Source organism: Poecile atricapillus, chromosome 1 (assembly GCF_030490865.1).
Source record: "Poecile atricapillus isolate bPoeAtr1 chromosome 1, bPoeAtr1.hap1, whole genome shotgun sequence".
NCBI lineage: Eukaryota > Metazoa > Chordata > Aves > Passeriformes > Paridae > Poecile > Poecile atricapillus.
Window position 1 is genome coordinate 179,602,104 of NC_081249.1, and position 11,273 is coordinate 179,613,376.

General features: G+C 50.8%; 1 protein-coding gene across 4 annotated transcripts; it reads right to left on the bottom strand.

Annotated features, from left to right (window-relative positions):
• Positions 1-412: 412 nt before the first annotated feature.
• On the bottom strand, positions 413-10,121 carry KLHDC2 (kelch domain containing 2). Of its 4 annotated transcripts, none has more exons than XM_058833483.1 (15): positions 10,045-10,115; positions 9,013-9,118; positions 8,497-8,663; positions 7,722-7,801; positions 6,786-6,903; positions 5,645-5,760; positions 4,475-4,556; positions 4,295-4,378; positions 3,333-3,413; positions 3,199-3,257; positions 2,919-3,028; positions 2,422-2,494; positions 1,763-1,850; positions 1,386-1,438; positions 413-968 (listed from the first exon to the last, which is right to left on the bottom strand). In XM_058833483.1, exons 3-15 carry the CDS (start codon positions 8,650-8,652, stop codon positions 845-847), a joined length of 1,224 nt encoding a protein of 407 aa, XP_058689466.1. In that variant the 5' UTR covers positions 8,653-8,663; positions 9,013-9,118; positions 10,045-10,115; the 3' UTR covers positions 413-844. The 4 variants fall into 4 exon arrangements, with proteins under 4 accessions (XP_058689466.1, XP_058689472.1, XP_058689482.1 ...); XM_058833489.1 differs by lacking the exon at positions 10,045-10,115 and adding an exon at positions 9,836-10,026; XM_058833499.1 differs by lacking the exon at positions 9,013-9,118 and having other exon boundaries at positions 10,045-10,121.
• Positions 10,122-11,273: the final 1,152 nt, after the last annotated feature.

Genomic DNA, 11,273 nt, shown 5'->3' on the forward strand with positions numbered 1-11,273 from the left:
CCCAGCCCAGCTGTGGAGGGGGAGGAAGAGCAGGGCTGGGAGTCAGGATAAACCTCCAGGACCTGTCAGGAATTACAGCACAGGAATTGTTCTAGAAGTCAACGTTTTTAATTGTTTTTTGAAGACAGCTTAAAACATGATCCCCCCCCTTCCCCACAGCAGCACAGCCTGGCCCTGTCCCCCGTGTCCCCACAGAGCTGGGTCAGCCAGGACAGGGCTCTCCATGTCCCTGGGGCCAGGGGACAGCCCTGGGGCTGCTCCAGCTGCAGGGGAGCTCCACGGGAACAGGCACAAGCACTCTCAGTTACACTCGCAGGGCAGAATATCTGCTACCTAAGGTTCACAATTGAAATTCCACAACATAAAAATTCCCAAAAAAACCCCCAAACTACAGCCAAGCAGAGAGTAGTGGTGCTTTAACATCTCAAGGTTTACGACAGTTTATCGACCGACAACGGGACAACTTCCAGATCCTGCTTCTAACTTCCAGATTCTGCTTCTCTGACCTTAAACATCTGCAGCAAAACGTGAAGCTGTGGACTAAACACGACCTGCAGCCTCCACTAAAGCAACACTCCAGAGCCGTGGTGTGCTCAGCGTTCCCAGCTCCTGTCCCCACGGACATCCCCCGCTCTCGGGGTCAGCCTCACCCCCTCGGGGTGCACAACCCCAGAGCTGCTCACAGCTTAAGCTCAGGCTCGTCTCCTCTGGCATTAAATACATTTATTGGAACATCTCACACGACAAGAGGTTCTCTCTAGGCCATTCACATGCACGGGAGGGCGAGAAGCAACTACCTACACACAGAGGGTTGAGCACACACCTTTACTGGGGCCGGGCGGGCTCAGGAGCCCGAGGTGTTGTTGCTGCCGAAGCGCTGGTTGACGCTGTGCAGCAGGTGCTTGGGCAGGCAGTGCCACGAGCTGGCCAACATCTCCTTGAAGCAAATCACGGCCTCGAGGCACAGCCTGGGGACACAGGGCTGATGTCAGCAGGGAACAGGCTGCACCTGGGGTGTGCTGAGGGGAATCCTCCACCCTCAGCCCTGCCTGCTGCTCTGGCAGCGTTTGGTAGAGGCAGAAATATTGTCCAGTATTGTAGGAACGTGAACAGGTCTAATGGTAACCCTGCCCCACTTAGAATCCCAGAATGGTTTGGGTTGGAAGGACCTTATTAAATCCCATCCCATTCCATCCTTTTTCCACAGGCAGGGACACTTTTCACCATCCCAGAGTGCTCCAAGCCCTCTCCAACCTGGTCTTGGACACTTCCAGGGATCCAGGGGCAGCCACAGCCATGCCAGGGCCTCCCCACCCTCCCAGGAATTTCCTCCTGCCACCTAAGCTGGGACACACCAATTCCATGCTCAAGTTTTGCTCTCTTACCTTACAAGAGATCTTGGTTGTAGGGAGAACACGAGGATTTCGTTACTGTGAGCCTGGAGGGTGGGACAGAGACAGAGAGAATTGGTTCTGTGGGCTCTCACCAGGAGCCAAAGCAGCCCAGGAATCAGGGAATCCCAGAGTGGCCTGGGCTGGGCTGGAAGGAGCTTAAAGCTCATCCCACTCCAACCTGCCCTGGGCAGGGATGCTGGAGGAAGCCTTTAGGTTTCCAAGCCTTGAGGCATCTCCACTGAGGGACTTTGGACAGGGGCAAAGCATTTCCCCCCTCAGGCTTTGTCTGTGATCCCCACCAGATCAGGATGCTGGAGTGATCCAGCACTGCAGATCCCATGGGAATGGGAAGCTCAAAACCAACTCACAGCTTTGGAATGGGCCAGAAGGTTGTTGGCACAGCCCCCAAAGATGATCACCTCGCCCTCCTCGCTGGCACAGGCCGTGTGCCACAGCCTGGGAACAGAAAGCAGCACTGCATTAACCCCAGATCCCAGCTCTGGGAAGATCCCTCCTCATCCCAGCCAGGCCAGAGGGAGGAAAATTCCTGTTTTCCATGTCCCACTCATGCATCACAGAGGTTTTGGGCCTTTAAACTGCAGGTCACCAACTCCTATGTGCTCAGCAGGAAGCCAAGAACAGCCCTGGGTGTGCACAGGATGAGCCTCTGGCAGGACCTTGGTGACACCAGCCCGTGCCTGGCTGGTGGCACAGCGAGGACACTGGTTCCAGTTAGCTCCAGTGCTGGCACTCGCAGCTCGGAGTCCTCTGCAGCCAGATCAAACCCCAATCCCAGGATCAGAGCCTAAATCCTGAGATCAAACCCTAAATTCTGTGTTCCCTGCTGTGTCACAGGCAGCCCTGTGTGGCCCTCCCCTGAATTCTGGGAGCACACAACAACCTGCACCTCTGGAACACGTGGAAAAGGAGAGCTGTGAGGAGGAACCAGCGTCCTCTCTCTGACAGCCACCACCAGGTGCTTCCACACCCCTTTTGTATCAATTTTCCAGGGAATTGTCTGCCATACCTTGGTTTTTCAGAGTAGTTATGCTCAAACTGAACCCACTCATTCTTGCTGATACAATAAATCCAGGCATCACCTGAAAACAAGCAAAATCCCAGATAAAACCTGGATTCTCTCCGTTCTGTAAGTTGTTGCAATATACAAATAATACAAATCCCATTTCTGTTCTTAGATAAATCAAATATTTTAGGAAAAACCTTAAAATGAAACATTGGCTCCTGATTGACAACAGGTATTGAATGTAACAGATTTATGGGGGTGAAGGTGGAGAACTGTAAAGCTGTCACTAATTGCAATTTGCACTTTTAGATACATTTTTAGAGCAGATGAATTGCTGGAAGTTCTGGTGTCTCCACACCCTCAGCAACTCCTGCTCTGTGCAATGAGGAGTTGGAGCACACAGGAGGAATTTAGAAGGAATTCAAGGCAATCCTTCAAGCTCCTGTGCACAGCTGGTCCAGAGCACAAAGCCACCACCAAATCCCTTTGGAATGACTTACTCAGAGGCTGCTTGTCTGTGGTGAACCCTCCAAAGAGGAAGAGGTGATCCGAGGAAATCGGTGTTAAGGAATGCCACGATCGGCCGACGGGGCAGATGCCTTGGGTGAGTCTGGATTGCAATAAAAACACCCCAAATCACCATCAGGGACAGCAAAATCCTGCTGCTCTTTCCTGCTCTGATGATTTTTCAGATATCTGCAGGATACTGCAGCGAGCCAAGGACAACTTTACTTTCTTTAGACACAAAGAATTTTACGCGGATCGAGCTGGAGCACCCACATTTCGTTCCACTCCCAGGTGTCCAGGTTCAGGTAGTAAAAGTCGTTCATTCTGGACTCCTACAACAGAGCAGAGCGTGGTTCAGCTCTCCTGGTGGGGTTTGGGTAGCACAGGTTAAAGGGGGCTGGGCTTACCCTGTATCTGCCTCCGAACACGTAACCCCTGTTCCCGACTGTGGCACAGGCGTGGGCGGCTCGAGGGGACGGGGTCTTGCCCTGGGAGGGGACAGGGACAGCACAAATCAGTCACCAGGGCACAGGAGAGGCTCAGCTCAACTCAGATTGTTCCAGCAAGGAACAGAGTGAAAAAACACAGCCAGTAAATCATCCCGTGTGCAGGCTTGGTTTTTTTTGATGGATGGAAGATCAGAGAACTCATTAAAAATGGGGTTTGGTTTTTTCCCCTCCTGAAGTGTATAAATTTTGCTCTCAGCACAGGGTTCAGCCACACAGGACAGACTGTAAATGAGACAGTGCCATAATAAATCCTTATATTCATAAACCATCAAGTGTCCAAGGCCAGGTTGGACAACCTGGGAGAGAGGGAGGTGTCCCTGCCCACGGCAGGAGTGGAACTGGATGAGTTTTAAGGTCCCTCCCCACCCAAACCATTCTGGGATTCCATTAAACCCCATTTTTCTTGAGTTTCTGACCTACTTGAGACCTGCATGAAGTAATCAGAGAAATTCTTGAGCAATTTCTCATATTTCATTTCCTCCAACCCTGTGGCAACACCAGCCCATTTCCCTGTTCCTGAATACTCCAAGATGTGTGTATTTGCAATTAGCAGTGTTTAATTGTCTCCTGACCACAATTCAGCACCCCAGGGACAGGTACCAAGTGTCCCCTGGCAGCGAGGGTGACAGCAAACCACACATTCCCCTGTCCTGAGCGCAACACAGCTGGAGCATCAACCAAAGCAACACACAGGAAAAACATGGATGAAGCCAGATCAAAATAAAAGGCAAATTTCCTCTTTTTGCAAAGTGGATCTGTCTAAATTAATGGTTTAAATTCAGTGGAAATGGCTCCAAGAACACTGCTAAATAACATTACTGAGCTGTGACTTAATTAACTGACAGCAAACCATTAATTACCGTAGTTATAGGCTGGCTCCAAGTGAAAGTTTCAAGGTCCAGAATGTGCACGTGGTCATTCCACCCTCTAGGAAGACCTGAATTCTTAAAAAACCAAAAAACATAAAGAAGCAACAAGTTTTAACAAGCACTGATTAAATATTAAAAGTTGATACAGAAATGTCTTCCAGGGTTACTTACCCAAAAAGAGGTTTCATCGAATTCAAATGTTCCACGTTGTTTCCCTTCAGGAAAATAGCCATAGCCTCCAAAAAATATCAGCCTGGAGGAAAACATGGATCAAGAGCAGTGAGAAATTGTCACATCTGTTGTTATAAAGGGAAATGGAAATGCTGGGCTCAGAAAACCAGGGAAGCTCCTTTGGTTTTCCAGGTGTGGGGCTCTGTGACCCTCCCACCCACACTAAATCCCTCTGGAGCTGTTTCCAGCCTCAGGCTCCCAAGCTCTGCTCCACCTCCAAATCTCTGAGGCTGTCAGGGTGTGCAGCCTGGTCACTGCACTTTGGCCTGTGCCATGCTCTTCTGCTGGAGTTTACGTGGGAATTATCTCCAAGTTTTGTCTTTGGGCTTTAGCCTGTGGTAGGAACTGGCATGGCTCTGCCAGAAATTCCTACAGGATTATGGAGTGCCAGAAAATAATCTGCAGCACCTAATTAACCACCCACAACTGCTCAGATTCACATCTAAACTGATCCTATCAGCTGTGGTAATGAGGAGCTCACTCCCCACATCAAGGACCTGAGAAAGCAGCACTGTGGGCAATTCCAGGTGGAGTATCCCCACCTGGAAGGGACACACAAGCGTTTTCCCACTTCTCCTGAGTCTCTGCAGCAAATCCCACAGCAAATATCCTGACTGGGAGCTCCCTCCATGGAGTGGCTAAAGCAGCTCAAGAGTTAAACTCCAAAATCACCAGATTGGTTTGAGGGCGAAGGCATCTTAAATCCCACCCATCCCACCCATTCCATGGCAGGGACAGCTCCCACTGTCCCAGGCTGCTCCAATCCCAATGTCCAGCCTGGCCTTGGGCACTGCCAGGGATCCAGGGGCAGCCACAGCAAATCTGGCAATTCCAGCCCAGCCAGCAATTCCCAATTCCCAATCTCCCATCCATCCCTGCCCTCTGGCACTGGGAGCCATTCCCTGTGTCCTGTCCCTCCATCCCTTGTCCCCAGTCCCTCTCCAGCTCTCCTGGAGCCCCTTCAGGCCCTGCAAGGGGCTCTGAGCTCTCCCTGGAGCCTTCTCCTCTCCAGGGGAACATTCCCAGCCATCCCCACGGTGACTGCAGGGAAGAGGAGGAGGAGGAGGAGGGAGAAGCCAAGAAAGAGCTGGGCTCTCGCTGGGCCCTCACCTGTTCTTGTGCACCCACACCCCCAGCTTGTCCTTGGACGAGGGGGGCACCCCCTGGCACTCCACTCTCACCCACTGCAGCACTTTGTCTGTGGATCTGGCATTTAACATGTAGAACTGGGAAAATAAAGAGATTTTTTTAACTCACGCAGTCAGCTTAAAGCTTAAGTCTGTTGTTAAAACAGCAATTTTCAATTAACATGTGTTGGTACAAAAATGTAATAAATGAAAAGTTATTTTCCTAGCTGAAAAGTAGAGCACTGAAAATATTTGCAGCAAAATATGGATTGACAAATCCTGATCTTTTTTCAGACTCAAACACCTTTTACACCCCTGACAGGGTTATGGACACTGAATTTCAGCATCCAGAAGCTGTTGTGGGATACAATGAAGGTGTCTACAGAGCACAATTCTTACAAATAAAAAATGGTTAAAAAGTTCACAAAGTGACATTTTTTACTGTATTACCCCTTCTCTGCATTTATATAATTGCATTTTGTATAAATTATAATTTATATAATTGTACAGGAAGAGCCACACTTACAAGATCTGAAATGTAAGAATGCCACAGCAGGAGGGGAAGCAATCACACAAATGAGGCTTGTTTCAAACCCTCTGCAAAAATTCCTTTGAACTCCTGGTTTATATTTACATATGAAATATATTATTTTATTTAAACACATAAATCTATATTTATATATTTATTTATATATTATCTATATTTAAACACATAAACTACACACTTATATAGACCAAACCAATTTAATTTAAAACACATTGCCAGACTATCAGAAAATACCCATTAATTAACTCTAGTTGAAAGGGGTGGTGATTGGTCAGTGATCTTGGAGGACTTTTCCAACCCAAATTATTTTGGGATTCTGGAATTACCACAGACTCCAGGGAAGAGAAACACTCCAAGCCACCCCAGAGCAGTTCCAGATCAGTTGCTGATATTATTCAGGCAACTCTGGCAATTCCCATCTTTTAAAACCAGCAAGCTCAGAGGCAGGGACACAATCCAAGTGCTAAGGGGAATTGCACAAGGACACAAGCGCTGCCAGCTCAGGGTGTTCCTGCAGTGCTGCTGAATTTCCAGGACACAATCCCCATGGGAAAGGATGGGATAAGGAATTCCTGACCTTGTTGGTGTTGCCCCGGGCGTGGTGCCCCCCGAAGAGATAAACCACTCTGTCCACACACACGGCACAGCTGCCAGACATGGAGGGGGGAACATCTCCCTCTGTCTTGCTCTTCTTCCTGCAAAACCAGGGTGGAATGTTTCACCTGCTCCCGGTGAACAAGGATGGGTTCATCTGGAGGGTTTGAATCACAGCAGTTCTCAGTTCTTCCCACCTTCTCAGATGTAACAATTCACAAAACTACTCTGTTATGATGGAGGGGTGGGGAAAAGGCAGTTTAGTTAATACATGGGTTTTTTGGGGGTTAGGAATCCCATCTGCCCAGCCCAGGAGTTTGGAATGCTCAGAATCCTCAGGCAAAGAGGATTCACCAGTGTGAACTGCAGGTTTCCACCCTGCTCCCGGATTTTTCCTGTTTGTAAACATCATAACCACAGAGAGGAGACTCCAGCCCGTGCCCAAGGTTGTCCCTGACCCCAGGGAGGGCTGGGAGCACGGCTGAAATCCTACTTCCTGCAAAGCACTGAGCAGCTTCTGTGTCTGCATCAACCTTTAAAAACAACTCCTGAAAAGGCCAAAAACTCAGCAGGGGCTCCCTGACCACCACTGGCATCAAAAGTGGTACAAACACAATTTCCAGCTGCTCTATCCTATCCCAGGAATCCCAAAACACCTCACACTGGTGATCACACACTCCTGTCCAGGCTGCCTGTTCCAGCTGCCTCTCCTACTTCATCCTGGAAAAACATATTGGATGCTTTCACAGAAAAAAAACCCCACCAAACCTGAAATATTTTACACATTTTTGCAACGGTTTGATAGGTGGGAGCAAAGAGATCAGGGAATTCTCTCCCTGCTCAGTCCCTCAAGATGCTTTCCACACCAATTTAAGGATTTATCAGTTTTTTCCCCTGAATTAATAATGATTTACTGTACCATCTTCCAGTTTCCATGTTGTAGATCCATATTTCATCCCTAGGCAGGTAGAAGTCATAAAATCCCCGGACCTGGGCGTTCTGCAGGACAGGTGAGAGAAGGAAAAGCAGTGTTAGAAGGATGTTTGACACATGGAATTACAGACTCCTGGGAATGTTTACACCCCCTCTGGGACCTAATCACAGCAGGAGCAGTGCCTGTGCTTCCCACACTCCTGTGCCTCCCACCTGCACCGAGAGCAGGAATCAGCCCAATTTAGCACCTGCTGGGGACAATCAGCTCCCAGCAGAGCCAGATGGGACTAAATGGAAGTTAAACCTCTGGTTTATAGCCTGAGCTAGGGAGCAGAAATGAGCCAAAAGCTCCTTTTTCATTCCCCCACCCCCTCCACGACAAGAGTTATTTACTGAGTTTGCTGACAATGATTTTTGTCACTGAAATGATTTTGTGGTGCTGCAGTGTGACAACAACAAACCTGGGATCCTCAACACCCAAAATACAGTTGTGCAAATAAAACCACCACTCCCAGGCTCCACAATTCCCATCAATAAATATTCCCTTCACCCTCTGCCAAAGGCAAACAACACCCCAAAAATCCGTGTATCTGCCAAGGTTTAACACCCGTGATTTATTTCAACATCGCAAAACACCCCGAGGGCCGTGTTACAAATTGCTCGCTGGAGCTGCTGCTGTGTTCCGGGGGAGGAATAATTTCCCAGCGTCACTCCCGGATGGATGGGACACAAATTCCCAGCCTGGTGCAGAGGAGCTGTACCTTGTATCCTCCCCAGACGTACATGCAGCGCCCGTCGGTGACGGCCACGTGCCCGCTCCGCTCGGCGGGGCTGTCGTTCTCCAGCTGCTCAAAGCCCTCCTCGGCCGGCGCCGGCAGCTCCTCGTCCGCCGGCAGCTCCTCGTTCTCGTCGGCCATCTCGGGATGTGCTGTAGCACAGGGACACGGAATTCCCTCAGCTGGATCAGCCACTGCAGCTCCTGGCCACAACAATCCCACCCTGCACATCCCTGGCAGAGCTGCCCAAACTCTCCCGGAGCTCCGGCAGCCAAGGGAATGTCACCATTCCCTCTGGGGGAAGAACCATTCCCTGAAATCCAACCTGACCTTCCTCTGACACAGTGCAGGGCTTAGAAAAACAGAGGGAAAAACCAGGAGAAACTACACACTGTTCCATGTGGGGACTTCCCGGTGGTGCACGGTTTCTAATTGTTTCAGTTGCCAGTTCAACTCAAAGTGTCCGTTTTTAAAAAAATTTAAAATTATATATAAAAATACCTTGATTGATTTTCCCAGAGAAGCTGTGGCTGCCCCTGGATCCCTGGAAGTGTCCAAGGCCAGGCTGGACAGGGCTTGGAGCAACCTGGGATAGTGGAAGTTGTCCCTGCCCATGGACAAGATAAGCATTAAGGTCCCTTCCGACCCACGACGTCAAAAAAAAACCAAAACAAAACAATCCAAAGGGGAATAAATTTGACAGCTTTGCCAACAAGAGCAGCAAATCCTGGAGCTTTTCGGTGTCCCCCACACAAACCTTCCCAGAGCATTTCAGCTCAGGACAATGTCACCTATCCTACACAAAATTCCACAGAACCACTGTCCCTGCTCCAAATCCATGCAGAACCCCAGACTGTCCAGGGAAAACACAGATCCAAAACTCAGGGAAGCCAAACAAGTTTGTGCACCCAAAGCCAGGGAAAAGGACCTTAGTGGGACAATCACACCCTTCAATCCAGGCTTGGATATTCTGGCTCTGATATTCCCATACACCGCTCCTGAGGGATTTTTCCTGTTTAATTTTAATCACTCCCACCACGGAGACGCTGCACCACCTTCGGAAGGTTATCTGTGAGCTTTAATTACGATTTCTAATTTAGATTAGCAAGCCTTGCCCACAGCTCAGTGAAACCTGCCTGCTTCGAGCTAGCGTTGTTTTCATCGCCTCGGAGAAATAACACTTATATAATATTTATATATAATATATATGTATCATATTCTATTATTCATTTTACCCATCAGACACGCTGGGCCGTGTCCATTCAGCCATTTCCCCCTCAGCTCCCCGCAGCCCCCGAGCGCTCTGTCCAGCCCCCTCACACACCGCGGCAAGCAAGCGGGGGCTCCTCACGACACGTTCTTCTGTCGCGACATGGCCGAGCGCAGGGCGGGCCGGGCGGGCTCCTCACGACACGCTCAACTGTCGCGACATCGCGCCCGCCCGAGCGCTGCCCGCCGCCGTTACCGGCCCGGCCCGAGCCCGCCCCGCGTCCCTCAGAGCCCTCAGAGCCCCCGGGCCCGTCCCGCTCCTACCGCGGCCCCGGCGCTGCCGCTCCGCCGTCCCTCCCTCAGCCGCGGCCGCGCCGCAACATCCGCCGGGCGGGCGGCGCTTTCCGGCCGCAGAGCGCAGGCGCGGGGAGCGCGAGACTCACCCTGAGGGGACCCGGACGCCTCAGAATTCACCCTGAGGGCAGCTGAACACCTCAGAATTCACCCTGAGGGCAGCTGAACCGCCCGAAATTCACCCTGGGGACACCCGGACACCTCAGAATTCACCCTGAGGGCACCTGGACACCTCAGAATTCACCCTGAGGGCAGCTGAACCGCCCGAAATTCACCCTGGGGACACCCGGACACCTCAGAATTCACCCTGAGGGCACCTGGACACCTCAGAATTCACCCTGAGGGCAGCTGAACAGTCCGAAATTCACCCTGGGGACACCCGGACACCTCAGAATTCACCCTGGGGGCACCTGGACACCTCAGAATTCACCCTGAGGGCAGCTGAACAGTCCGAAATTCACCCTGGGGACACCCGGACACCTCAGAATTCACCCTGGGAACACCCGGACACTTCAGAATTCACCTTGGGGGCACCCAAACACCTCAGAATTCACCCTGAGGGCACCTGGACACCTCAGAATTCACCCTGAGGGCACCTGGACACCTCAGAATTCACCCTGGGGTCACCCAAACACCTCAGAATTCACCCTGGGGGCACCCAAACACCTCAGAATTCACCCTGGGGGCACCTGAACACCTCAGAATTCACCCTGGGGGCAGCTGAACCGCCCGAAATTCACCCTGGGGACACCCGGACACCTCAGAATTCACCCCGAGGGCACCTGAACCGCCCAAAACTCACCCTGAGGGCACCTAAACTGCCCCTAAATTAACACTGAGAGCATCTGAACTATCACAAATTAGCACTGGGGGCACCTGAATAACCCCAAAATTAACATCAGGGCACCCAAAACCACCCCAAATTTACACTGGGGACATCTGAACCTCCCAAAGTCAACACTGGGAGCAAAACTAACCATGAGGGCACTTGAACCTCCCCAAAGTAACCATCAGAGCACCTGAAAAACCCCAAAAATTTACTTTGGGGGCACCTAAGCCCCCCAGAATTCCCACTGGAGGCATTGGAACAACCCCAAAATGAACCTCAGGGGCTTCTGAACCTCGCAAATTCAGAATGGGGGCACCTGAACCCAACAAAATTCACACTGGGGGCATCTGAAACCCCCAAATTAACCATG

Excerpts from the sequence above, each read along its gene's own strand:
- KLHDC2 (XM_058833499.1), bottom strand. The coding sequence starts at position 8,652 with ATGGCCGACGAGAACGAGGAGCTGCCGGCGGACGAGGAGCTGCCGGCG. Across the intron at positions 4,557-5,644 it reads GTGTGGGTGCACAAGAACAG|GCTGATATTTTTTGGAGGCT; the intron begins GTGAGGGCCCAG and ends GTTTTCCTCCAG. Across the intron at positions 3,258-3,332 it reads TGTTCGGAGGCAGATACAGG|GAGTCCAGAATGAACGACTT; the intron begins GTAAGCCCAGCC and ends GCTCTGTTGTAG.